The sequence below is a fragment of the Protopterus annectens genome, chromosome 6.part1 (genome assembly GCF_019279795.1).
Source record: "Protopterus annectens isolate FY-2018-M chromosome 6.part1, PAN1.0, whole genome shotgun sequence".
Classification (NCBI taxonomy): Eukaryota; Metazoa; Chordata; order Ceratodontiformes; family Protopteridae; genus Protopterus; species Protopterus annectens.
Window position 1 is genome coordinate 272,216,272 of NC_056738.1, and position 25,684 is coordinate 272,241,955.

At 37.1% G+C, this 25,684-nt stretch overlaps 1 protein-coding gene across 1 annotated transcript in view; it reads right to left on the bottom strand.

The window, feature by feature from the left end:
- LOC122805507 (transient receptor potential cation channel subfamily M member 2-like) overlaps window positions 1-25,684 on the bottom strand; it is a 914,064-nt gene that overhangs the window by 394,766 nt on the left and 493,614 nt on the right. The window contains exon 14 of the mRNA XM_044075701.1: window positions 14,399-14,544. Within this exon, the coding sequence (XP_043931636.1) occupies window positions 14,399-14,544 (146 nt within the window). The remainder of the gene's footprint in view (window positions 1-14,398; window positions 14,545-25,684) is intronic.

Sequence of the window (25,684 nt, forward strand, 5' to 3'; positions counted from 1 at the left end):
GAAGTGTGCCAAAAAAAGGTTTGAAGAAAGATGAGGAAGGATTTTGTATGCAGAGTTGCATGCTGCAGTGGCTGGAAGAGCTCAAACCTAGCAAACAGGTACACTAAATTTGATAAAGAAAAAGTTTGTAATAGACAGATACTGTGGAAAGCATAATTTTACTAAGAAATTGTCAGATCAATTATACCCTTGGGCATTTCTGTGATGTGACTTTTGAATCTGACATTTTGAGAAATGTCGTTATAGTTGTGAGCACATGCTTTTCTACAAAGTAATTATGCCTTTTTCAGGACAAGGGGCTAGATTAAGAAAAAAAATCATGTTGGAATTTAGGACAGATAAAACTGAAAATCAGGATGTACAAAAATGTTTTAAAAGCAATGTATGATCCAGTTATGAATGTTATTTAAACAAAAGATGAAATGGTGTGGAATGGGGGATGGGAACTGATGTTGAGTTAACTATATTAATTATATATCCATGTTATCTGTGTTATTTGCATATGGAAACAGGGGGGACTTTAAGGTACGTGTGTCAAACTAAGACCTGTTACTTTTGTGGTAATGCAACTAATCTTATAAATGATTGTACAAAAATAAGGTATAGTCGATGTGGTGAAAAGGGACATTACTTAAATGAGCTATGCAATGTTTGACTGAAAATGATTGGGTAGATTAGAAGTTTTGTATAATGTTTGCAATGTATGGCTTGTGATGTAAAATGTTTGCAGTGGTGCATTTTTTTTTTATTTATATAAATGCATGACTGCTTATGTCAAAAGTGATGATTTAGTAAATATGTTTTTTTATTTTAAAAAGAGACAGGAATTGAATAGCTTATGTAATGTTGCTTAGGTTATATGATATATAGCACTATATGTGTGAAGTAGAATGTTTGTAAATGTTAACTTGTTGATACAGTTTGATTATTTTTCTATAAATGTAAATTTGCCTATGTCACAAGTGATAATTCAATAAAGGTAAGAATGTCAGTATAATAATTATAAATATAATAATAATGATGGGTGATTTAAGAAAACCAGCAATCAAAAGAAAAGGAAAATAGGGAAGAATGTAAAAAACAGCAAAAGACAAAAAAGTCCCCAGGAAACATGAAGTGCAGGTAAAACAAGACATATAAAATAAACGGAGATTTCCAATGAAATCATCCAAGATAAACTAGATACTCTGCATGATAGTATAGCTGGCTATGATAAAGGACTACATAGTGTGAAGGCTAAGAAATTAAGTAGAGATATTACTGATTTTGATAAAGGTGCTGTCTTTATGTGGCCGAGACAAGAGACTTTTAATAGAGACACTGTTAGTAGTAATTTAACTGCTCCAAACAGTGAGACAGCTATCACTATGCAGGAAGCACCTGCAATCTCCGATGTCAGTCAATCTAGATGTCACACCAATGATATGGATGGAGGTGGAGCTGAGCAACTGTTGAGTGAGCAGACATGAAATGTTATATCACATAACACTAAAATGAGCAGCAATTCAGTGACATTAGTAGCAACTTCATTTGGGAATTTACTATCAGCAGAGACATCTAGTTCAGTTTCGAACATTTAGTCAGTTAGGAATTTGGATGTGTCGAGTGAAACTATCAGCAAGGTGCCAGAAAAATTATTTAATGGACATCACCATTTTCCCTTACCAGAACCACTTCCATTCAAGCAAACGCCATGAGGGAACCACTCATTGAGCAGAGCGAGAAGAGGGCAAATACGGCAGAATTCACAAATAGAGGATCGAACTGTTTACAGGAACATGAGGAGCACAGTAAGGAAGACATGATTGTTAATTTGTCGTCTTTACAATTAACTGAAGCACAACAACGTGCCCTTAATAAAGGACTGTCTTTTATTCCTTCACAGAAGTCTAATATAGTTGATGTACTTTTGAATCTAAAAATGTTTGTTAGACAATTGAACTTGAGAGTTGACTTTGGTGCTAATGACAATAATTTGAATAATTGCATTTAAAAAAAAAACAGCACTTATATGCCTAAAGTACATCCTAGAATTGAAGCGTTTTGTAATGTATGCGAAGAGGACATTAGGATTTGTTTCAAAATGGAACGTATATGTAGATTTTTTAAATTTATCTAGAGATGAGAATGATGCATTGACAGAACTTAAGAGTTTGAAAACCATCTCTTTTCATCCTGCAGATAAGGGAGGGGTGTGGTTATACTAGATAAAGAAAAATATGTTGAGAGTATGCTTCAGTTACTTAGTGACTCTGATACCTTTGTGGTTATCCCCAAAACTATAGTTAAAGCGCTCGTTGAGAAAGTTTTGTTTCTTATTTTTGACATTGATATCTAGAGCTATTAATGAAGATCTGTTTAAGTATTTTAGTGTAGATAACCTTAATATCCCCCTGATATATGGCTTGCCTAAACTACATAAGAGTCTGGTTGATCCACCTATGCATCCCATTGTGTCAGGGAGAGGTTGGATCACTGAGCCTCTCTCCATTTTTGTAGAAAAGATGCTAAGACCTGTAGAAATCAACAACCCACTATTTTAAGGGGCATTAAAAAATTTTTAGAAGAGCTTTATAGAGGGACTGCGGACTTAGATAGGAATAGAGAGCTGTCTCTTGTAACTTTAGATATAGGTTCATTGTTTATGGTTATCCCTAATGACTGGGGGATTGAAAATATTAGGACCATGCTAAACAGTATGAAATGTTAATCGAATGACAGGGTTTTTCTCATTGAATTACTTGGGATTATCCTTGACAATAATGTCTTCATGTTTGGTAATGACTATTATCTGCAGAAAGTTGGTGTGGCTATGGGCACATCTTGTGCTAATAGCTACGCCAACCTAGCTCTAGCCCAGTGGGAGCTTGACGTTGGGATTTTGGCTAATCCCATGGTCCTCTGGTACAGACGTTTTTGTTGATGATGTTTTTGTGCTGTGGGGAGGTGATGAGAATAGTTTGTCTGAGTTTATAGAATGGTTGCATTCTACCACCTCGTTCCTAAGATTTACATATGAATATTCAGTGGATAAGATAAGTTTTTTATATGTCTGTATTAGTAAGAAGGATATTGGTGGTTTTAAAACATATTTATTTAGGAAGACGATTAGGAAGAATACGCTACTGCATAAAGGTAGTATGCACCCACAGCATGTTCCCAGGAATGTACTTAAAGGTCAATTCCTGAGGATGATGAGAATACATAGTGACAAACATGATTTGTTACAAGCTTTTAATGTTTTGAAAGCAGATTTTCTTAGTAGGGGATACACTGAGAGAGAAATAAATAATTGTATAGATCAAATTATGAAAGAAAGGAATAGCAAAGGTAAACCTTATTTTTCAGAAAAGTCAAATCTGGACATAGTTGAGTTATCAGAGGGTAATAATGTGAATATGAGGTTTCCATTAACTTATGCAAGTGATGTTAATATATTCTGTGATGTCATTAGAAAACACTGGAACATTTTATACTCAGACAGTAAGCTGAGAGAGTGTATTTCTCGTACTCCACTATTTTCCTTTCAGAATAATATGTCTTTGAAGAGACAACTTTGTGATAGTAAAACTGATGAGATAGTGATAGAATCACAACACAAAGGTACTTATCCATGTAGAAATTGCCATGTTTGTAAGTATTTATATAGTGCCCCTCAGTTTAGACATCTATTTCATGACTGTTTTGTTGAGTTTCCATTTTATGCTGAATGCACTAGTTGAATTTTAGTATATCACTATTTTTGTAAAGTTTGCTATGTTTTCTATGTTGGGAAAACCAACAGTTCCATTAGAGAACGTGTGTTAGAGCATCTCAGGGACATTAATAATTGAAAGAACACTAGTGCGCTGACGAAACATGTAGAATGCAAATTATGAATTTAAGTTTTTTGTTCTAAAATTAATAAATGAAGGGAAGAGAGGTGGTGATATTTGTAATAAGACTTAAGACTGTAACAATCTTAAGAAACTAGCTAGATCATATAATAACATTGCCAGGTTTGCCACTAACTCACCATATAGGACTCATCACTGTCAGAACCTTAAACAACTCAGTTGGCTAGAATTACCTCACCTTTTACAATTCAACCATCTTATTATTGCCCATAAAGTCCTTCAACAACCCAATAACACCCCAATTCTCTCCACACTCATAACACCATATTCTAACTTTAAAAAGTTACGCTCTACTAATAAAATGCAGATGCAAATGTCTTTATCTTATAACTCTGCAGGAGACTCTCTCTTTTCTAACTTTGTTGGGAAAATATGGAACCACTTACCAACTGACCTTACAGTTATTACATCTCTCCCTCTATTCAAATCTAACCTTAAACATTTCCTCTCCAACCACTGGTTATGCTCTTGTAATAACCCTGACTAATCTCTTATCTCTTGCTTTTCCTAAGTACTACTTTTTCCTTCAAAATTTTATTTAAACTTATCTCTTAGAACTGCTTTACTCACTGACCTTTTTTTTAGCTTCTCAACCTAACCCACCTACCTAACTATCCTTTCAAGTGTTGTCTTATCCTGAAGATGTCTCTACTATCCTTTATTTCCCTACCTTTTCTCTAGTATTTTCCTTCTTATCATTTGAATATAATTAAGTGCTACTATGCTATGTACCAATCTTATTTTTCCTAATGTATTGTGATACATTATTGTACTGTTGATCTAACTAACTTGTGATATTAAATGTTTTGTGTACTTGGAGCTTTTCTCCTCGGGCCTCCACTGAAAAAGGACATGTATCCAGTTGGGCTAGCCCGGTCAACAAATGTAAATAAATAAATAAGACTGAAGCCAATGAGCAAAAATGGATTATTCTGTTTAAAGCTGATGCATATCCAGGTATAAATTATATGGTTTCATTGAAACCATTTTTATGCCAGATGTTTGAAACATTAAGTCTATGTATGATACATTTTTGTAATTTATTTTCATGGTTGAAAAAGTTGGTTGTGTTTTATTTTAAGTTAACAGATATTTAATGAGAATGGCACTCTCATTGGTTTATAGTTTTTTAAATACTGGTTGTTGAATGTAATGTTTGTCTGATGAAGCAGTTGTTTGAGAGACCGTGAAAGCGCTAACCTTTTTGTCGTTAAATTATTCTGCCTTTTTTCTGCTGTGTCGAAGTGCATTTTATTTTAAGAATGTAAAAAAGTTAAGCAAGGTTATTAAATGTGGAGCTATGAAAATATGGATTAAACAACAATGGGCATATAAAAAGGGGACATTACATTATTTTATATTATCTGAGTATGTTTATGAGGTATCAGGTGGTACTGTAATAATTCTTTTCAGATTATATGGCTATTTGATTAGAATTTGGAGAAACTGAAGATGTAATAAAAAGGTGTTAAAATTCATATCAAAGTAAATGGAGCAAGAGGTAGTAACAAGGGAAACAGATCAGATATGGATGGATCACATTACTATGACAGATTTTTCCCAATGTAGATAGAGTGGTGGATAGTTTAAAAAATATTAGAATATATATTACAAATTGGAGCTGCGCAGCACTAAAAATTAATAGAAGGATTATTGCAGATTGGAAATCGTAAAGACTATAATATTAAGACGAGAGATATGTTTAAGAAAATTAAAAAGATTGAAAGATTATCATTTAAATATAAATGAAATGAAGTGACAATGGGGGAAATGAAAAATGAAGTAGATGAAATGAAGTATAGGCAAGATGAGATCATAGAGATTGTCAAGGAATTTGTGAACGATATATATGAGAAAAGGAAAAGCATCAACAGGTTTAGAGCGACATTAAGAGCGTTTCAGATAAATCTAAAACAATTGCAAAGTCAAATTTATTTAAATTAGTTGGATACAATTTTAAAAAGTGTTAAGAAAGCCTGCCAAGAAAGTGTTTTTATTAAAATTATCTAATAAGTTGTTACATAATGGAAGTATTAAGGAAAATATCTGAATGAGTTATTAAGTTTACATGTGAAAGGGGGAAAGATGTGATATAAAAACTGGAACTTACTGCTTTAAATAATACAGACTACAAGTTTAGTATGAAAAATGTTGCAGATGAAATTTGATGATGTTACAGAAGAGGTTATAGTTGGAGGATTATATGATACAAAGGGAAGAACAGTCAGTAATTATTGATATTGGTAATGGAAGGGGGTGATAATATTTTAAGTGGAGCTAATGATGCAAAACTAATGGTCAGAGATGAATGGAAGGCTTTTGATTTTGTAGATCATACAGGTTTATGAAAAGGCTTAGAGCAATATGGACCCGAGGGGAATATTCTAAAAGTGTTAAAGTCTGTATATGTAAATGTAAGAATAACAATTTAGTTAATGGATGGTTCAGTTCTATGGTGCTGGTAGAGGAGAGGAAGAGTAAGACAAGGTCACCTTATGAGCAGTATCTTGTTGTCTTTAGCTATGAATGCAGTGGCAAATAAGATGAACACTTGAGGAAGAAACTGGCTTACTGTTTGAAAGGAAATATTTATCTTCCTTATATTGTTTCTTATGTAGATGATATTATAACAGCAAAAATAGAATATGGATAAAACAAATGTTAATTAGTTTAAATAGATTTTTGCAATATGTGGGTTTATGGTTAAGTAAGAAAAGGTAAGGGGACAGAGGATGTGATGCATATAGAAGGGGTGCATAACTTTTTATAAACTCAATTTATTAAAAAACAGCAAAACTCATATAAAATATATATATTTTTTCTTTTTGCAAGGGGACAGCCCCCTAACTTATATATAACAACTCTATAGTCACATTACAGTGGAAGAAGGGGAAAAACTTCACCAATATCATGCACAATCCAGCACAGTATAATAAAGCAAATCTCAATATTAGACATCTTTAAGAAAACTCATGCCTGTGATCAGTAATTCATTTTGCATCATACAAAGCCATTGTTTTGCTTAGATGGATAAGCAGTGGGAAGATGTGATAATGAAGACAAGAGAGAGAGTGTGATATTATGAAAATATTTTAGACTGACTTTCAAGAAAGGGTATATTTGTTGAATTCTGTAATAATGGGTAAAATTGCAAATTTGGCAAGAATTTATATAATTCAGGTTAATAAGGAAAAATAAATTGTTCAGTAGATTGTTTTTATTATATGTGGTTCAAGACTGAACCCTGTAAAGAGAAGTATACTATGTTTGAAAGAGGAAGAGGAAGAAGGCTCTATTAATCTAGAGGTTTATGCAACTTCTATGAATATGTATTGGGGGATAAGGAGATGAGTAATTTCAGATAAAAGAATAAGTGCTAGGATTATTTTAATAAAAACAATATAAAGAATGGAAAAATTTTAATTGAATGGTAAAAAGCAAAAAGCATTTAATTAATTGTGAGATAAGGGAATACCAAGGAAAATGTGGTTTGAAAATATGGCAAGAAAATAGCATGCCATTTATTATTCGCATGGTTTAAGCAAGGGTATTTAATTTTGTGGAGATTTAATGATTAGTAAGTCACTGGTTAATGGGAGTATGGTTTATATGGAAATTACAGAAAGATTATGAATGCCTTTGTTTAGTGTACATGATCTGGATTCAGGAACATCCCTACCACATTGCTTGTGCTGTCTATTCATTCAGACAGATTACACTAAGTGTACATGTAGCCTACACTTTGTGGTAACCATTATGAATCTCCTTTGATATTTAAGGCTGCAGAAAAATCAGTAGGAAAGCTAAAATTAGTAGGAAGAAGATGGAAGTTATGCTTGTGTTGTGTATTCACTCAGTATGGTGTACATTATTTTTAGTGTACACTCAGTGTAAGCATTCATGAATCTGGCCCATATGTTTTTTTCATAAAAATATAAACTTTAGAATATTTCTTATGAAAGGAAAAGTCTGTGGAGGTTTAATATGTAAAGAAGGACTGTCAGATAATATAAAAGGGTAAAAGATTTAGACCTGAATATAGTTTTGGAAATGTGGAGTATGTTGTGAAAATGGATATTGCTTTGGGATTATATGAATTATTTCGAATGGAAGAATGAATGAAGTTCTGCTAAATAAAATTTGGAATTTGGCAAATATTCTAAAAATGCAAGTGTTTTTCTATAAGTGCCATGGGATCTTTTATATATCCAGCTGACCCACCACCAACTCAGGCAAAGGTGGCCTTTGTTTAGCATCTCATCTGAAGGACAGCATACTCAGGCATATAGCACCCCCACCCCTTTATGCTTTATTGCAGTGTCACAGTGTTAGTGTGCAGTTTATCAATGGTTAGAATATAGTTTATCAGTGGGTGAGAGGAATACAACCCTTGACATGAGATTTTTTTTTGGAGCAGGAGTGCAAGAAGTTTAAAACTGTAACTTTTTGCATTTATGAGTCTGTGATCTCAATTCTATCATTTAGGGAAATATTTTCATATTTATCCCAGACCCATTGAATAGTGACTTAATGACTATATCATAATTATAATGTCTAGTGGAACTGCTTAGACAATATGGGGTAAAACAGATAAACATACTCACTGTTAATGACGTCTGAATAAAAGTATGGCTACACATGTAAGTACTGAGTGATTTTTAACCCTCATTTTAAGCATTCTGTAGTGAAAATGGTAACTATAATTTCTGTCACACCACTTTATAAATAGATTAACTCCATTATGTGAAGTTAGTTTACTCAAGAGCATAACTGCAAATAATAGCATTTTAGAGATTATGTCAAATGGTGGCTAGTATACTTCTGACATTCTGGGTAATTATGATTCTGCTTTCATTTGTGATGATAATATTGAAATGTACAAAGCTAATGAATGCATGTTTCAAATATTAACAGCAGCACATTTATTTTTGTAGTAAAATGGAGAAAATACAAAACAACACATTTTATGAATAGAATTAATTCAAAAAGCATTGAGTAGATATCGTTAAATGACAACATTGTCTCCAAGGATCAGTGGTACGGTTAGGGTGGCATGAAAGAGGCAAGCTGCCCAAGGAACAGGCTAACAGTAGGCAGAATTATCACCTCAGAAAAGTTTCAGGTTAGATGAGAGTGCAGTTCTAACATTACATGAACATGTTTAGATGTTAGTACCTGCTGAACAGAGGAGGTAGAAGCATATTGCTGCAATTCTGCAAGTCTGAGGAAGTATAGAAAATGTTCTTTGGTCCTCGACTTGTAAGGGTCCTTTTTTGTCCTCAAGTCATTAATCTGCAACACCTCCATGATATAACCCAAAATCATACTCAGATACCAAGCTATGGCTCTCTAACCATCAGCTCATAATCAATCCCAATAAAACAAAACTCATGATCTTCCAACCCACAAGATCTACCCCCCCTCCCAGCACCTTCTACAGCACAGCTAGAAATAATACTAAAATTAATGCAGATTCACAATCAAAACTACTGGGAGTAATAATAGATAACAACCTAAGATTTGACTTACATATAGCACAAACAATTAAGAAAGTTCACAAAAAATATGTACTCTTTACAAAAATAAAAAGTATCTAACTAGCACCTCTAGGGTTGCCATTGTTAGAACCCATCTTCTATCAACACTTCTGTATGCTTCCCCATTTCCCACCAACCTTAAAAAAGACAAATTTAATGAAACTTGAAACATGCTACAATAAAATAGCTAAAGTTTGCAACTGATTGCCCATATCATACCCACCACTGTCACTCCTTAAAGAAACTCTCCTGGTTAGAACTCTCACATCTTCTATCCTATAATCAATTAACCTTAGCACACAAACTAGTACATCGACCTGAAAAAAAAAAACCCTGCCCTTCTAAATATTCTACAGCCCCATACCACAAATCAAAGTCTTTGGTCAACAAATAAATCTCTCCAAATCGAATAATACGGCAGTGGACTCCCTATTTTCTCATCATATAGCAACAAGGTGAAATTCACTACCTCACAGCATCAGAACCAACACAAATACCAAACAATTCTAAAAGATTCTTAAAACTTATCTTAATGACACCTGGCTTTGCTCCTGTACTACTCCAGGTTAACTAGTTTTAATAGTTTCTTGTCATAATATTTCTTCTTCCCTGATCACCTCATAATCTAGGCTCTCTATCTCATCTACAGATAATCTCTAACCTCATCTTTTTCTATCCAATTTCCCTCCTACAAACCCTTCCTCAGCTTAATTTGAGAAAGTACAATGTATACACTACAATAAGGAATGATATCAGATGATTGTATAACACAAATGTCAGCTGTAGTAGCATAGAATGTAATTTCTGTTTTCTTGTATAATTTCTTGTATAAATTTTGTATAATCTCTATATGTGGGGCTTTTCTCCCAGGGCCTCTGCTGAAAATGGGTCTTATCCAAGTCAGACTTTTCTGGTAAACAACTGTAAAATAAAATAAAAAAAAATAAAAGTCTGGTTTTAGGGGTTCTAAACTAGGGACTGCCCAGGTCACCAAATGAGCTAACTATGGTTTTGCCAAGCTTGGATTTAAGGAATTCTATACCACAAAGTTACAAATAAGAAAGGAATAATAAATAACAAGAAAAATGTGGCCAGCCTCCTACACTGTGACTTCTAAAGCAGTGTAGTAACTGCCTCATGTTTGCCAGTACGTCCTTACCTTTTATCTGTCACATATACCATTTGTTAGAGGTGCAACTATTTATTCCACTTGGAGCATACTTCTCAACCTCTTACTGCAAAAATTTTGGATAAATCCAAAAATAATGAGGTGAAAAAGGCCTAAAGGCATTGGGAGAATTTAAATATTGCTCTTGGAAACTTATAAAATTCCTGAAAAACAGTTTGTACCTTAGAATGCATGTTCCAAAGTATAAGAAGTCAAAAACTCAAATGTCTGTCATTTAATGTCTTCAGTCATCAATTATTTCTGAGATAACTATACATTTTATGAGGAACAGACCAAAAATATGAAGCACAAATCTGGACATTATGTGCAAATCTGTACAGTGGAGCCAAATTTTTCACTATTTATGCGTAGTGAACAGACACCAAGATAGAATTATGTGAGACAGTCAGGGAACTGACTGTCCCAAGGGAAGACAATGTAAAAGGGATGGACACTTGGCCTCCCAGGGTCCTAAGGAGTTTAACCAGTATTCTGGTGGCTATCTTAACAGAGATTTTCTAAAGAACAGTAACCAGCAATTAAAAGGCTGAGGACTAGAACTCAGTAAGAGCGGTACTCTTTTACAAGTGAAGAAGTAGAAAAATCCAAGGAGCTGCTGAACTGTTAGACTACTAACTATGCAAGGAAAGTCTTGGAGGAAATCCTTGGATAAAGGTTGGTTACTTTTTTAGAGGACAACAATCTCTAGAAATGCAGCCAATTGTTCCTGCTAAGAAACAGCCATCAGATGAACATGATCCAGTTTTACTACAGACTTGAATACTAATTGGAAAATGCAATCCAGTTGTTTACATGGTCTTACTTAAAGGAGCTGCCCAACCAGCATAACAGTATATTGGACTGGATACTCACAACAGGCCCTAGCAATATAATCTCTGAAGGCATTATGGTGGACTCTGTAAGTGAACACTTACCTACCTTTACTGTGTGCAAACACAAAAAAGTCCACAGCAGACATATAGTATGTTACTCTTGAAATGTATGCAATTTTGACACAAGAATCTTGTATGGCATTCCTAGTGCCCTTGAATGGACTCCATTATATAATCTGATGCTTGCTAATGTAGTTGAATTCTTAAACAAATGTTTTTTCAACACTTTCAACAGCACTGTTCTCTTATGTAACAGGAAAAAAACATGTCGGGGAGGCTAATTCGCATTGGGTGTCTCTAAAGAGTAACTGCATCATATCACATGGAAGTTATTCATGGACCATGTTCCGTAAGACCAAACTAAAGTTATAAAGTTATAGTTAATCAAGCTTTGAACCTAAGAAAAAAGATGTAAGTTCCTTTCGGACACTTGAAACCTGGATGCTTTTTTTTTAATTTACTCAAACATGTTTGCTCAATGCATTGCTACCACATTTACTTGTGCACTATACTTAGTAGTAATTTCTCTCAGCTCAAATTTTATGCAGTTTTCTTGACTGAGATTACAGCATCTCAAAACAGATCAAACCTCCCCTCCTTATCTGACTTGGGATGTCCTTGGATTAAGAATAATGAGAGATGAGAGATGAACCCCTCATACATATGAGGGTGTAAAAATGCATTTTTATCTAATTTCTATAAAAGTAGTTTTCACTTTCAAGTAATATCTTTAATCGGTACGTGAACTCAAGTTAAGCTACTTTCACATAATAAATGCAGGGAGGGAGGCAGGCTATCCTGCTGCAATGCCAGAACCTATTGTGGAGAGATGAGCAGGGCATGTTGGATCACAATCATAGCTAGCAATCACCAGTCCGGTGCTTGTGTACCACAGAACCCCCAAAAAACTCTTCTCTTCTCTTCTTTTTATGTTCTTTTATCTAGCAAGTGCTACATACCACACACAGAGCACTAAAGCACCTTGGTCCTGACCACAAATACAGTCCAGTAATGCACAAAAAACCAGCCAGCATCTGCAGATCATGCCCCTTAAAACTTTGTGCCCAGGATGACTGCCCCCTTAATCCAACCCTAACTCTAACTCTGTGTAGTATAGGGACTTGGGATGTAACAGCATGGCTGCCTTCATGGGGCATACAGTAATGTGCATAATCACAGGGGAAGGCACACCAGGCCCTTATGTCTATAAGCATCAGCTGCTAGGGGAAAATTTTGAGCAATATAACAGATAGCAGCTGCCAGTAGGATGGGCTATAGTCATTGAAAATTGCCTTACAGAGGAACATGTAGATTGTGGGTGGACAGATGCCTGGTTGGGAACGGGGAAAGAAAGAGAAAGGAAGAGGTCACACTGATCAGGACTGGACTGAAACCAAATGTCAAAAATATATTATTGTATACTTTAGGAAGTCATCCACCCAGGGAACTACCACATTGAAAACACACCCCTAACAGATGACACAGTTGTTCAGGATTTGTAAACTTATATGGACAGTGACCTAACTTTTGATCAATATGTGTCCATTGTTGTGAGAAAGTCCTTCTATATTCCACAGCTTATAAACAAAGGGACTTTGTCTAGATCTAGGAATGGCATTGTCCCCTTCCTTCAGCCTTTATTAGGCCAATCATTGAATACAATACCCCCTTTGGCATGTATCTGTCCAGACGCATGTAAAAACTGGAACGCCCAAGAGATGCCTTACTAAAAGGAGACAAGGCCTAAACAACATATCCTACATGGACCAATTCAAAGCACTGTTGCTATATTTGGTATCCTATAGACTGATAAGAGGTGACCAGTGTCTGGCATACAAGGCATCCTCTGAACCAATACTGATACATTTACTGCACATCAGCAAGTCAAATGGCATCAGAAATACATGGTCCAAAGATCTAAATCTCTTCTGAAACATTAACAAAGCAGTTTGGAGGGACAGTTATAGCTCACAGAGGGTTCACCTGTTTCCCAATTTAAGTGCAACCTAGACCAGTGGATGGAGAATAGGAAATTCTCCCCAATTTGTTAGCCTATTAACAATCTATGAATCCATGATATCGCTGCCCTGAAATAGACTCCATCCACATAAAACAAAGTTCATCCTTGTCTATATTTAAGTGCAGCTTTGATCTACAGATGGGAAATAGAAAATTTACCACAGGACTGCTCCCTGTACTATAATAGACAGAGGTAGCTCCTAAATGCTTTATTCCATGCATGTGTCCCCTCAAATTATCTATGGCATGTTCCCAGTTATTTTTATTATGGGTAATATGTAATTATTGACCATGGAACGGGTAAGGCAAATCTCTAACCAAATGGGAAAGGTTAATTTGAGCAGAAAAGGGAAATTGGATAGGCTTAAAATCTCCCCACAAATGCAGCTCACCTAGTATTTACCCATGAATCTATGAGGCTAAGTGTAAGTTAATGGTGAACTTTGAAACTCTGCACATAACATAATTATACCAAAACACTGAACAACTTCTGAAATTAAAAAAAGCAGACATACCCTCTAAGCATGTATTGCCTCAAAAATTTAACTTTGAACTCCAAGTAGTGTGCACTTCTCATAATTACAAATGTTTAAATCCTTTTAGAACATTGTGTTTTTACTGAATACCTTCATAAATTCTTTTGTTATGCATTTCACAACAACTATCAGAGGTCATGATATGATACAGGAAAATGAACAAATAAAACATGTAAAACACTAACTTATCGTTACATCATTCCCTCTCTCATTTCCACATATGGACAGTTACAAGGAACAGCAAGCTGTTTCCTTGTTGCTTTAAACTTCATATCAGATGGTGATACTTTTAAACTTATAAAAACACACAAATTATACTATATCTAGTGATGGTTGAGAATTAAAGTACCTGAACACCTGCTTGTGCGATGAACGAATCATTTTTGGCACTAATGGCAATCTCCAGACAGCTACTTCCCTTTCTGTTCTCAACAGCTCGATTCAGCAGTTTGTAAGCTCTGTTTGCATCAGTGTGATAACATTCTGTAAATACACCTGAAGTGATATACAAGAAACATAGCTTCATTTACTAACTTCTAAAAAATATTTCTGTATTACTTCTGCTTTTTCACTTGGTGGCCAACATTCAAGCAACTAACTCACCAGCTTCCTGTATGTGGTCCAACATTCTCTTCCTGTATGTGGTCCAACATTCTCTGTACTGAGAGCTATTTGAAAATAGGGAATGAATTCCAAAAATAAATGCAGCTGATGCACAAATCACAAGGTGTTATTGTGTAGTGACTAGTATTTTTATCTTACACTATCAGAGTCCAAGTGTCAGCCCTCAGCTCTGGTTACAGTCAGCATGGAGATAACATGTTCACCTTGTAGCTTTGTGGGTTTTCTCTAAGCACTCCTGCTTTGTGTAACCTCCAAAAGAAATCCTCCGTGTACTGACTAGGTGCATTAATCATCACCCCTAGATGTTTGTGTGATGGCTTGTTGTGGAGTAGCAGCACCACCTCAGTGTACTGACTAGGTGCATTAATCATCACCCCTAGATGTTTGTGTGATGGCTTGTTGTGGAGTAGCAGCACCCCCTCAGTGTACTGACTAGGTGCATTAATCATCACCCCTAGATGTTTGTGTGATGGCTTGTTGTGGAGTAGCAGCACCACCGTCATGTACTGACTAGGTGCATTAATCATCACCCCTAGATGTTTGTGTGATGGCTTGTTGTGGAGTAGCAGCACCCCCTCAGTGTACTGACTAGGTGCATCAATCATCACCCCTAGATGTTTGTGCGATGGCTTGTTGTGGAGTAGCAGCACCCCCTCAGTGTACTGACTAGGTGCATTAATCATCACCCCTAGATGTTTGTGTGATGGCTTGTTGTGGAGTAGCAGCACCCCCTCAGTGTACTGACTAGGTGCATTAATCATCACCCCTAGATGTTTGTGTGATGGCTTGTTGTGGAGTAGCAGCACCCCTCAGTGTACTGACTAGGTGCATTAATCATCACCCCTAGATGTTTGTGTGATGGCTTGTTGTGGAGTAGCAGCACCCCTCAGTGTACTGACTAGGTGCATTAATCATCACCCCTAGATGTTTGTGTGATGGCTTGTTGTGGAGTAGCAGCACCACCTTCATGTACTGACTAGGGGCATTAATCATCACCCCTAGATGTTTGCGTGATGGCTTGTTGTGGAGTAGCAGCACCACCTTCGTGTACTGACTAGGTGCATTAATCATCACCCCTAGATGTTTGTGTGATGGCTTGTTGTGGAGTAGCAGCACCACCTTCATGTACTGACTAGGGGCATTAATCATCACCCCTAGATGTTTGTGTGATGGCTTGTTGTGGAGTAGCAGCACCACCTTCATGTACTGACTAGGTGCATTAATCATCACCCCTAGATGTTTGTGTGATGGCTTGTTGTGGAGTAGCAGCACCCCCTCAGTGTACTGACTAGGTGCATCAATCATCACCCCTAGATGTTTGTGCGATGGCTTGTTGTGGAGTAGCAGCACCCCCTCAGTGTACTGACTAGGTGCATTAATCATCACCCCTAGATGTTTGTGTGATGGCTTGTTGTGGAGTAGCAGCACCCCCTCAGTGTACTGACTAGGTGCATTAATCATCACCCCTAGATGTTTGTGTGATGGCTTGTTGTGGAGTAGCAGCACCCCCTCAGTGTACTGACTAGGTGCATTAATCATCACCCCTAGATGTTTGTGTGATGGCTTGTTGTGGAGTAGCAGCACCCCCTCAGTGTACTGACTAGGTGCATTAATCATCACCCCTAGATGTTTGTGTGATGGCTTGTTGTGGAGTAGCAGCACCACCTTCATGTACTGACTAGGGGCATTAATCATCACCCCTAGATGTTTGCGTGATGGCTTGTTGTGGAGTAGCAGCACCACCTTCGTGTACTGACTAGGTGCATTAATCATCACCCCTAGATGTTTGTGTGATGGCTTGTTGTGGAGTAGCAGCACCACCTTCATGTACTGACTAGGGGCATTAATCATCACCCCTAGATGTTTGTGTGATGGCTTGTTGTGGAGTAGCAGCACCACCTTCATGTACTGACTAGGGGCATTAATCATCACCCCTAGATGTTTGTGTGATGGCTTGTTGTGGAGTAGCAGTACCACCTTTGTGTACTGACTAGGTGCATTAATGATCACCCCTAGATGTTTGTGTGATGGCTTGTTGTGGAGTAGCAGCACCCCCTCAGTGTACTGACTAGGTGTATTAATCATCACCCCTAGATGTTTGTGTGATGGCTTGTTGTGGAGTAGCAGCACCACCTCAGTGTACTGACTAGATGCATTAATCATCACCCTTAGATGTTTGTGTGATGGCTTGTTGTGGAGTAGCAGCACCAGAAGTGTATCCTAACTTCAGTCCATTTTTTTCTAGCATAGGCTATGTCATACCAGACTTCCAGCACAGATTCAGGGTATCCACATGTCATATCAGTGACCAAGCTTCATTAAATACTTTGGAAGCTGGTAGTCTGGCAGGTGGGAAGTAGGCTTGAGCTGCTGGAAACCAGCTTACCTGTCTCAGCAAAATGGAGTGGAATGCACCACTGTTGTGTCTTTTTCCGATGAAAACCAGAGAGAGAGAAAGTGAGAGACTCAAACAAACCAAATTAACACACAAACAGGCACCAGTAGGAATGTTTCAATGTAAGCATGGAGATGTACACATATGCACATCAGCATCATGTGCTGAGTCCCATGCTGTTATGGAATAACATTAACTCATTCCCTCCAGTACAACTCTTTGGAGCGTATACCTTTAACTCCTAGTGGGTGTGGCCTGAGCCTTTAAAAATTAAGTTATCACCTTACAATTCTAACAAATACTCATTGACAGAGGTCAAATATCAATACAATTGTGTTTGCCACCATGTATGCTTCAAAATAAAATATTCTGATACCTTGTATGTAGTATGGTTTTGGAATTTTTAATGCAAGTATGAACAAGTAATATCTGACCCCTAGAGGAGCAGTAGGAGGTAACTGCAGATCCACCTGGAGGCATCACTCAGATTGTAAGAGTTAAAACTCAGCCTAATGACTACATGTGATTGAGACCAGTAGCTATCTCTGTCCTTGGTGTGAGGGGGTAACCAATACCCAACAGCCAAGAGGCATTTTTTCATGATGAAGGAGGGACTGTGCACACACAAACACACACACACACACACACACACACACACACACACACACACACAACTGCAGCTATGTATTTTTGGAGGTCTTAGATGTGGTGATGGTTCCCATCTATACTGATCTATGGACATAGAATCATAAGTTCATAGATAAGTACTAAGCTAGATGACCCTGTGTGCCATTTTAAACCTAGCCAATTTTCCTTGGTGAGAATCAAACCCTGCACCACTTATCTGTGAGGTAAAAACATTACACCAGTCACCTAGCCCATATCCATGATAAGACATCAAGGACACTAACATCATGTCCAATAACACTGAAATATCATCAGCTATATCACAGCAAAAGTGATTTGCACAAACAATGTTGTTTGTCTTTTCAGCTTTTTCCCGGTAAGGAGTCACCACAGTGGAACTCCGTTCTGCTAATGATTGGCAGTAGATTTTTATGGTGCCGAGTTGCCAGCCTGACGTCTAAACTTCAGCGAAGGCACGCCCATTCATGCATGTCTTTTCAGAGGCCACTCAACCACGGGGAGGACATGCAGACCCCACAGAGAAGGCACTCCCTGCACACTAGCTGAGAATTGAATGGGAGAACCTCTTGCTGTGAAGCAACCACACAACCGCTGTACCACCGCGGCATAATGTAAGCATATTTTTTGCTGGAACCACCATATAAGGGCTTTTGCCCACACTTCCCCTTACTTAAATATAACAATTCATGGTTGTAGAACTAAGGAGAAAGGGCAGAATCTTGATATGTGGTCACATATCATGAAGCCATAGCCAATGTGGCAGATCCCAATGAACTAAAACTCAGAGGTGTCTGATCAACAAACATGGCATTTAACGGTCATCATGTCCTTGTGAAATTAGTCACATTATGAGTGACAGAATGATGACATCACCACATGTGCTGCATTGACTGTATCACACTGTGTACAGCACTATACACATTACCAGAGTTTAGTGAGCTTAAGGTACTTAGGACAGGAGTGATATGTGTGGAAAGGTGAGAACCACCATGGGTGAATTAACTGTACCACAGAAATTTGAGTGACAAGTGCAGTGCCAGTTGTCACACTGCATATGTCAGTAACAACAGTGAGTGGTCTTAGACTTAGTCTTAGGCTTGATGAAGTCAACACTGTGGTAGGAAAACTATATATTGGTGACACACAGTGACTACCATGTATGTTGTACGTTACATATGGTATACAGCTGGCCTAAGGATTGGGTGATCCTGTAGCATACCGGTTGCTTCAGCAATCCAATCCTCAGCCAAAATTCCAGCAATCTGTGTTGTGACATTTTCAACATTCAGACAAGGGTGCACAACATGAAAGCTTTCAATCACTGGGGACATAACTAAACAAAAGGGATCCAAAAAGGACATGTTTCTCAAAAAGGAAGTATTCTTGACCCCTCTTCTGTTCAGTTGAATGTCTCCATATCCTAACAAAAATTCCTTGCCCCTCAAAACCCACTTACACAATGATAACAGAAACATCAATAGGCCGCACTCCAGAAATCATAGTTCAACAGCTGTAGTTTCTGTTACTGGTGTCTGATGTTTTTCATATATTTACAAACTCAAAAACAATGTTGGTGAGTAAGCATTCTGTCACAATAAAATAAAATCTAGTCTGTTTTAACATTCTGCTCCATGTAAAATAAAATTTGCACCTTCGAATATACACTGTGAATTGTAAGCGACTATAACTAAACAAGAAAGCAGGTCAAAATGAAACGCTGACACACCCTATAAATGTACTCTGCAATTTAGGCATTGTGAAAATTTGACTGAGTTATTGAACAAGCCATGTTATTTTCTCAGATAACTAAAAAGTGCATTATTGCTGTAAGGTGTGACTTGTTCAAAAGCAAAAAGAGAATCATAGGCATGACTAGAACAGTGTAACTTTATAAAGCAGTTTCTGTCTGAACACGGATGATTTCCAAATAGTGGCATAGTATTAGTGGTGATGCAAAGGTTGTAAATGTGCTTAAGAGGGGTTGTGCTGAAATTTCTGCAGTGGTACAAGAAGCAAGGGCTGATATTATAAGTTCCAGATGGTGAGTCCATACATATCTGCTCAGGATGGGTTAAAATTTGCTTACAGGTAATTTTGATAAGTAAAAAGGTGGAATGAATTCAAGGGTTCAGGCTATCTTTGTTGTGTGGCTGCATTGTGGGTACCTGAGGATGTGGAAGACTTGAGAATTATATGAGGAAGTCAGAAAGTATAAAATTACAAGATGGGTAGGGTATGTACCCTAGACTGGATTTTTCATTTGCAGAGGATCTTCATGTTAGTTTGCTGACCTCCTGCCAGAAATGTTTAGTGGATTGCAGAAAGGAGATTTGTTTATATTTTAGGTGTTTCATTTTGAGTCTACGGGTAGTCTGTTTGGTCAAGTTCCTCTGATTTTTGTAAGGTCAAGGCTGCTGGGAGTGGGGTCATGTTTCCTCATTTCTCAAACCTCATCACTTCATTTCATTAGGGATTTAAGTTCTTTGATGAACCATCCAGTTTGGGGGTCTTTCAGTAGCCTTGGGATCACTGGGAAGTGGGTGATCTGAAGTGAGAGTAGTAAGTCTGTCACTTTAGTTGCATTAATGTTAGCATCAGATAGAGAGAGTATTGGAGTCAAATCAACAGCAGCAAGCTTTGAGTACAGAATGGGCATTTTGTGAGGGGTTTTAGTTCTAAAAGATATTAGCGAAGGGGTATTTGACTTGTAGATTTTGTAGGGAGAACATGATGGAGCAATGATAACTAAGAGTGTGTGGGTGAATGCAGACAGAGGAGTTATTGTCTGGATCTGTCATTACTAATTGGAGTAGGCTGAGATCTCCAAGAAATTCAGTTAAATCTTGCTTTACTTGGGCCCAGAAAGTTTAAGTTAAAGTCACCCATTATTATGATATCTTTATTTGGTTTGATGTGAAAAAGTATGGACAGGAGTAATTTTTTTTCATTTGTGGAGTGAAGCAGGAGGTGGCAGATGGGCAATGGTCTGGTATAGGTGCTTTGCAAACTTTAGTGGAAGGTTAAGTTAGTAACTAGTTGGGGTTAGAGTCAAAGAATGCATTGGCTTGGGAAACAACTGAAATGTTAATAGAGGCTTTGTGCAATAGCATAACACCACCATCAGGTCTAGTGCCTGGCTGGAAATCAAATGAATAAGTATATCCAAGGAAGAAATTATGTATATGATGGCTGTTGCTTGTCCAAGATTCAGTTACTGCAAAGAGATCTCAGGAGCCAAAGTGCAAAAAAGAGCATCTGCTAGCAATCTTATGTCTAATGTTTTTAGCATCAAGAAGTGCACATTTGAAGTACGTGTGAGCATGTGATCCACGAGTTGTTTATAGATGATGCCAACAATGTGGGATGAGGAGAAATATGGTGACATGAGAATGGGAATGCAAGAAGCAGATGAGGTAAATTGAGAAAATATGTAGTCTGGACAGAGAAACAAGTTTTAATGTTCTCAAATTAGAAGTATGTGAAGTGGGAAGAGGGACTGTTTCAGAACGTAGTATATGTGATTGAATATTAGAGTAAGGCTGAGATGGGAAATGTTATATTAGTAGATCAGCAAGTGATGTTGAGAGGTCTGAGGATGTGCATTGATATGAGCTTCTGAGTCCTGAGTGGAATGTAAAATTGTCCAAGCTAAGGTTTGAATATGTTGTGTGGCTTTAAGAGGTTGATCGATAATGAAGGTGTGATACAGAAAGGTTAAACTGGAGGATCTGGGGGGGCTGGGGAATTGGGGATTGGGTGAAGCAGCCTGCATTGCATACTTGGGGTATCAATCAATCTGAAATTGCTCAGTAGACCTGTAAGATTTGCTAGTCCCACAAATAATAAAGGAATTTTATCAGTATTGAACAAATTAGTTAAAGAAACAAGAGTTCATAATAAACAGAATATATGGAAATACTATGAAACAGTTAATGGTAAAATGCCAGATGATAAAGATAAAAAACTAATTCTTACATCTCCAAAACTAACATCTTTATCACTATATTGACAACTTTTCACATGGCAATTTATACATAGAACATACATAGCATCACACAAATTAGAACCAATATATAATAAAGAAAATAGATGTTGGAGGTGTAAATCACAATCAATAGCCAATTGGCAGCATGTGTTCTATGAATGCCATTTACTTAAACAATATTGGGAAAGTATTAACTATTTGTTAGAGGCACTGTTCACTGATAATTTCCAACTTACAAAATCTCTAGTTTTGTTGAATATACCTGTGCCATCTTGTGTTCCAAGTCAAAAATATGTAATTTTGTGGACTTTCCTTGCTATTGCAAGGGAAGATATTACCCAGAACTGGAAAGCTGTAACTCCTCCCAATTTTAAACATTTCAAGAACATGATTTTATCAGTCTCACAGTTGGAATTGAAAACAATCAAGGAAAGAACAGAACTACCTACTTCCTAAAGCTTTCGCTGGCAGAAAGTAAATCAAGTGCTGGAAACAGAAGATTATAATAAATTATAATCAAAGATACATTCAAGAAAACAAAGGTTTTCAAGAATAGACATCCCATGTAAATAGTTGGTTTTGTAATGTTTGTTTTTGGAATTGTTTCTCCACTTTGAGCTTTGACTATGTAATTATTTCTTTAATATATTTAATATACACACTGTACATACGTTTATGTTTCTGAAAATCAATAAATATGTATTCAGTAAAAAATGTTTGCTAATAAGAGTAAAACATTAATTGGGTTATTTATTTACTTTGTTTTTCAAGTAAAAGCAAGAGTAGTTTATACTAAACAGATAGCCAAGGGCAGTTATTAATATAATAATAATAATAATAATACCTAAATATGTTCACTTAAAAGAAAAATATTAGATGGGACATTAAATAATGCAGGAGGAGGAGATAGGCTACCTATGGCAGATGGAAACAAAAGTATTAAAACCTCAAGAGAACGACAAATATTCTGGAACTGACTAAATTGGTTGTAGAATTCTTCTTGAAGGCTGAATTATGTACTACAGATTTTTTTTTACATGTAATGATTACTAAGACTATTGATGGGTCTCTTGATACTGCTGTATGCAGGAAATCCTTTTCCTAAATATTTGTTTAATATCTCATAGCTGTTATCCAAAGCACATTACATACAACATTCCCAAATTACACTTTATTAGAATGAGGTATTTATGTAGTTCTGATTCAAATTTTAAAGTGCCTCTACTGATTTAATCCATATTTTAGACAGAAAGGTTATCTAGAGAATTTGTTGTCCCATCTTAAGAATGAGGAAGGACCTGTCCCTAGAGATAAAGCTTTACAATACCAGGATAAAAACTGGTTCCTATCTGCTGACCGAAGACGCAGGTTAGCGAATGTGACTTGGTTGAGCTGTAAACCCTGAAACAGCAAAATTTCGAAGTGGCATGTAAGTGAATTCTTTCCCTGGGAAAGAATTTGCTTGGCCGTTTTGGTAGTTTTCCATTTTTGGCATTGTAGTGCGGTCTCGGAATTGGTATATTTAAGTAGTGGGGTGTGGGGGCATAGCCCCCCACATCGGGGAGCGTGGGGTACAAAGCCCCCCACTTAATATCATGTATTAAAGTGTTTTCTTTTTTTTTTTTTTTTTTTTTTTTGGAACAGTGATAAAATCGCTGTTCTGAGGGCGGCCACGGTGGTGCAGTGGTTAGCATTGCTGCCTCACAGCAAGAGGTTCTCCTGTTCGATCCTCAGCTGGGGTGCCTTCTGTGCGGAGTCTGCATGTCCTCCCTGTGGTCGCGTGGGTTTCCTCCGGGTGCTCCGGTTTCCTCCCACATCCCAAAGACATGCTGCAGGTGGATTGGACACTCTAAATTGGCCCTAGGTGTGCGTGTGAGTGTGCCTTCTGTGGAAGGTTGGGTGCCGGGCTGGCAACTCGACACCGTAAAACTCCACTGCCATTCAATGTGCGGACAAGGTGATCCGCTGTGGCAACCCCTAACCGGGAAAAAGCCAAAAGAAGAAGAAGAAGATAAAATCGCTGTTCTGACAGTTCGGTTTTGTAAACTTTTGCTTACATGGGGTCGATTAATCACCGTTCGCTAACCTAAGCATTCGGTGATCTAATATAGACCCTAAGAAACAAGTATCTGTCATATACACCACTATTCAGTTCACAACTGTCTTTGATAGTAATTTATAAAAATTAAAGAAATCATTTCCAGATTTTGGTTCATTTTATTGGATGACAAATTTCTGAGTTCAAGTCATTCCTTTTGGAGTGCAACTTTTCTTATAGATGAGATATAAACTTATCACAACATTTCATCTCAGATAAAAAAAGGTTTGATTTGAAAATTTTTTTAACCTTTTATTTTAATAAAGCAAATATGACAAGGAGTACAGAAATTAGATATGATATCAACTGTAGTACACAGGGGGGGTTATTTAGTTATCTGTCTGATTCTCCCTTGAGTATTTCACATGAGCCAGATCTCAAGGATATTTAAAAAAATAATAGAACATTTCTGCAATATTAAATGCAAGATGTCCACTAATTTCTTATAAACACATAGCCTTAAACATAATAATTCCAGATTTATGCTTATTGGTATTGATAGGATTTCCTCAGAAGCACCTGGTTTTATAAAATAGCTGGATATTCAAAGAAAATGTTGAATAGTGAAGTCTGGTGCTTTTTTAATACCAGGCTAAAATGAATCCTTTGAATGACATTAATCTGATAGGTAAAATATATCCATTGTAAGGTTGAAATGAATGTTACCATGATGTGTCACTTCTGTTGTTATACATGAAATCAGTAGAATGTCTTTGGCTGAAAAAATTGTTTCTATTTTTGATGCAATTTAATTTTCCCATTGTCTTTGTGAGGTTTCTTTAAAATAAGCAATCATGTGACTGCGGCACTGAGCAATCAGGACAGAAGCTAATGGTGGGAGAACAGAGAGCTTACATCAATTAAGATTATTCATTTGATGCCAGATGACATAGAATGACCTTTGTGAATATTATAAGATTATGCAAGCAGAATGAATTGTGGTGGCACATGTTATATCCCGCAAGTCTTTGAATGTTTATACAAATGGTGGTGCAGCGGTTAGCATTGTCACCTCTCAGCAAGAGGTTCTCTGGTTCGATCCTCGGCTGGGGTGCCTTCTGTGCAGAGTCTGCGTGTCCTTCCTGTGGTCGCGTGTGTTTCCTCCAGGTGCTCCGGTTTCCTCCCACATCCCAAAGACATGCTGTAGGTGGATTGGACACTCTAAAAAAAATTGGCCCTAGGTGAGAGTGTGTGTGTGTGTGTGTGTGTGTGTGTGTGTGTGTGTGTGTGTGTGTGTGCCTTATGTGGAAGGTTGGGTGCTGGGCTGGCAACTCAACACCGTAAAACTACACTGCCAATCATGAGCGGGCAGGTGATCCGCTGTGGTGACCCCTAACTGGAAAAGCCGAAAGAAGAAGAAGAAGACAAGGAAATGCTTATGCATTCACCAGTCCACAGGTGGCAATGGGACAATTGCACAAGCCTGTGAACCATAAGACAGATGTGTATGACAATCTAAATAATGAGAAAGAGGAGGGATCAAGAGAAGAGACAGGAAATGATGCAAGAAAAAAGAAAGCAACTATTGATGGAAAAAATAACACAAGAGTCAAGAAGAAAAGAGAAAGGGGCATAAATGATAAAAAGTTAAAGGGGTCTTGAGCAGTACAATATCTAGCGTTGACCCAGCATAACAGTGAAATATAATGACTAAAAGTAGTTGATTGTATTCAAAAGAATTATGTTATTTTAGCTTATATTTTAATGCTTTTGCTGGACTGAGGCCCTTGAAACGGGGCATGTGAAGATAGAACTGTATGGGAAAAGTTAAATTATTATTAAACCTTTATTATACAATGACTGGCCACTAACATCCCAAAACATGCACGCTGATTGGCCAGCCCAACCAGCATGCCGATTGTAAATCTGAGAATATACCAGTGGA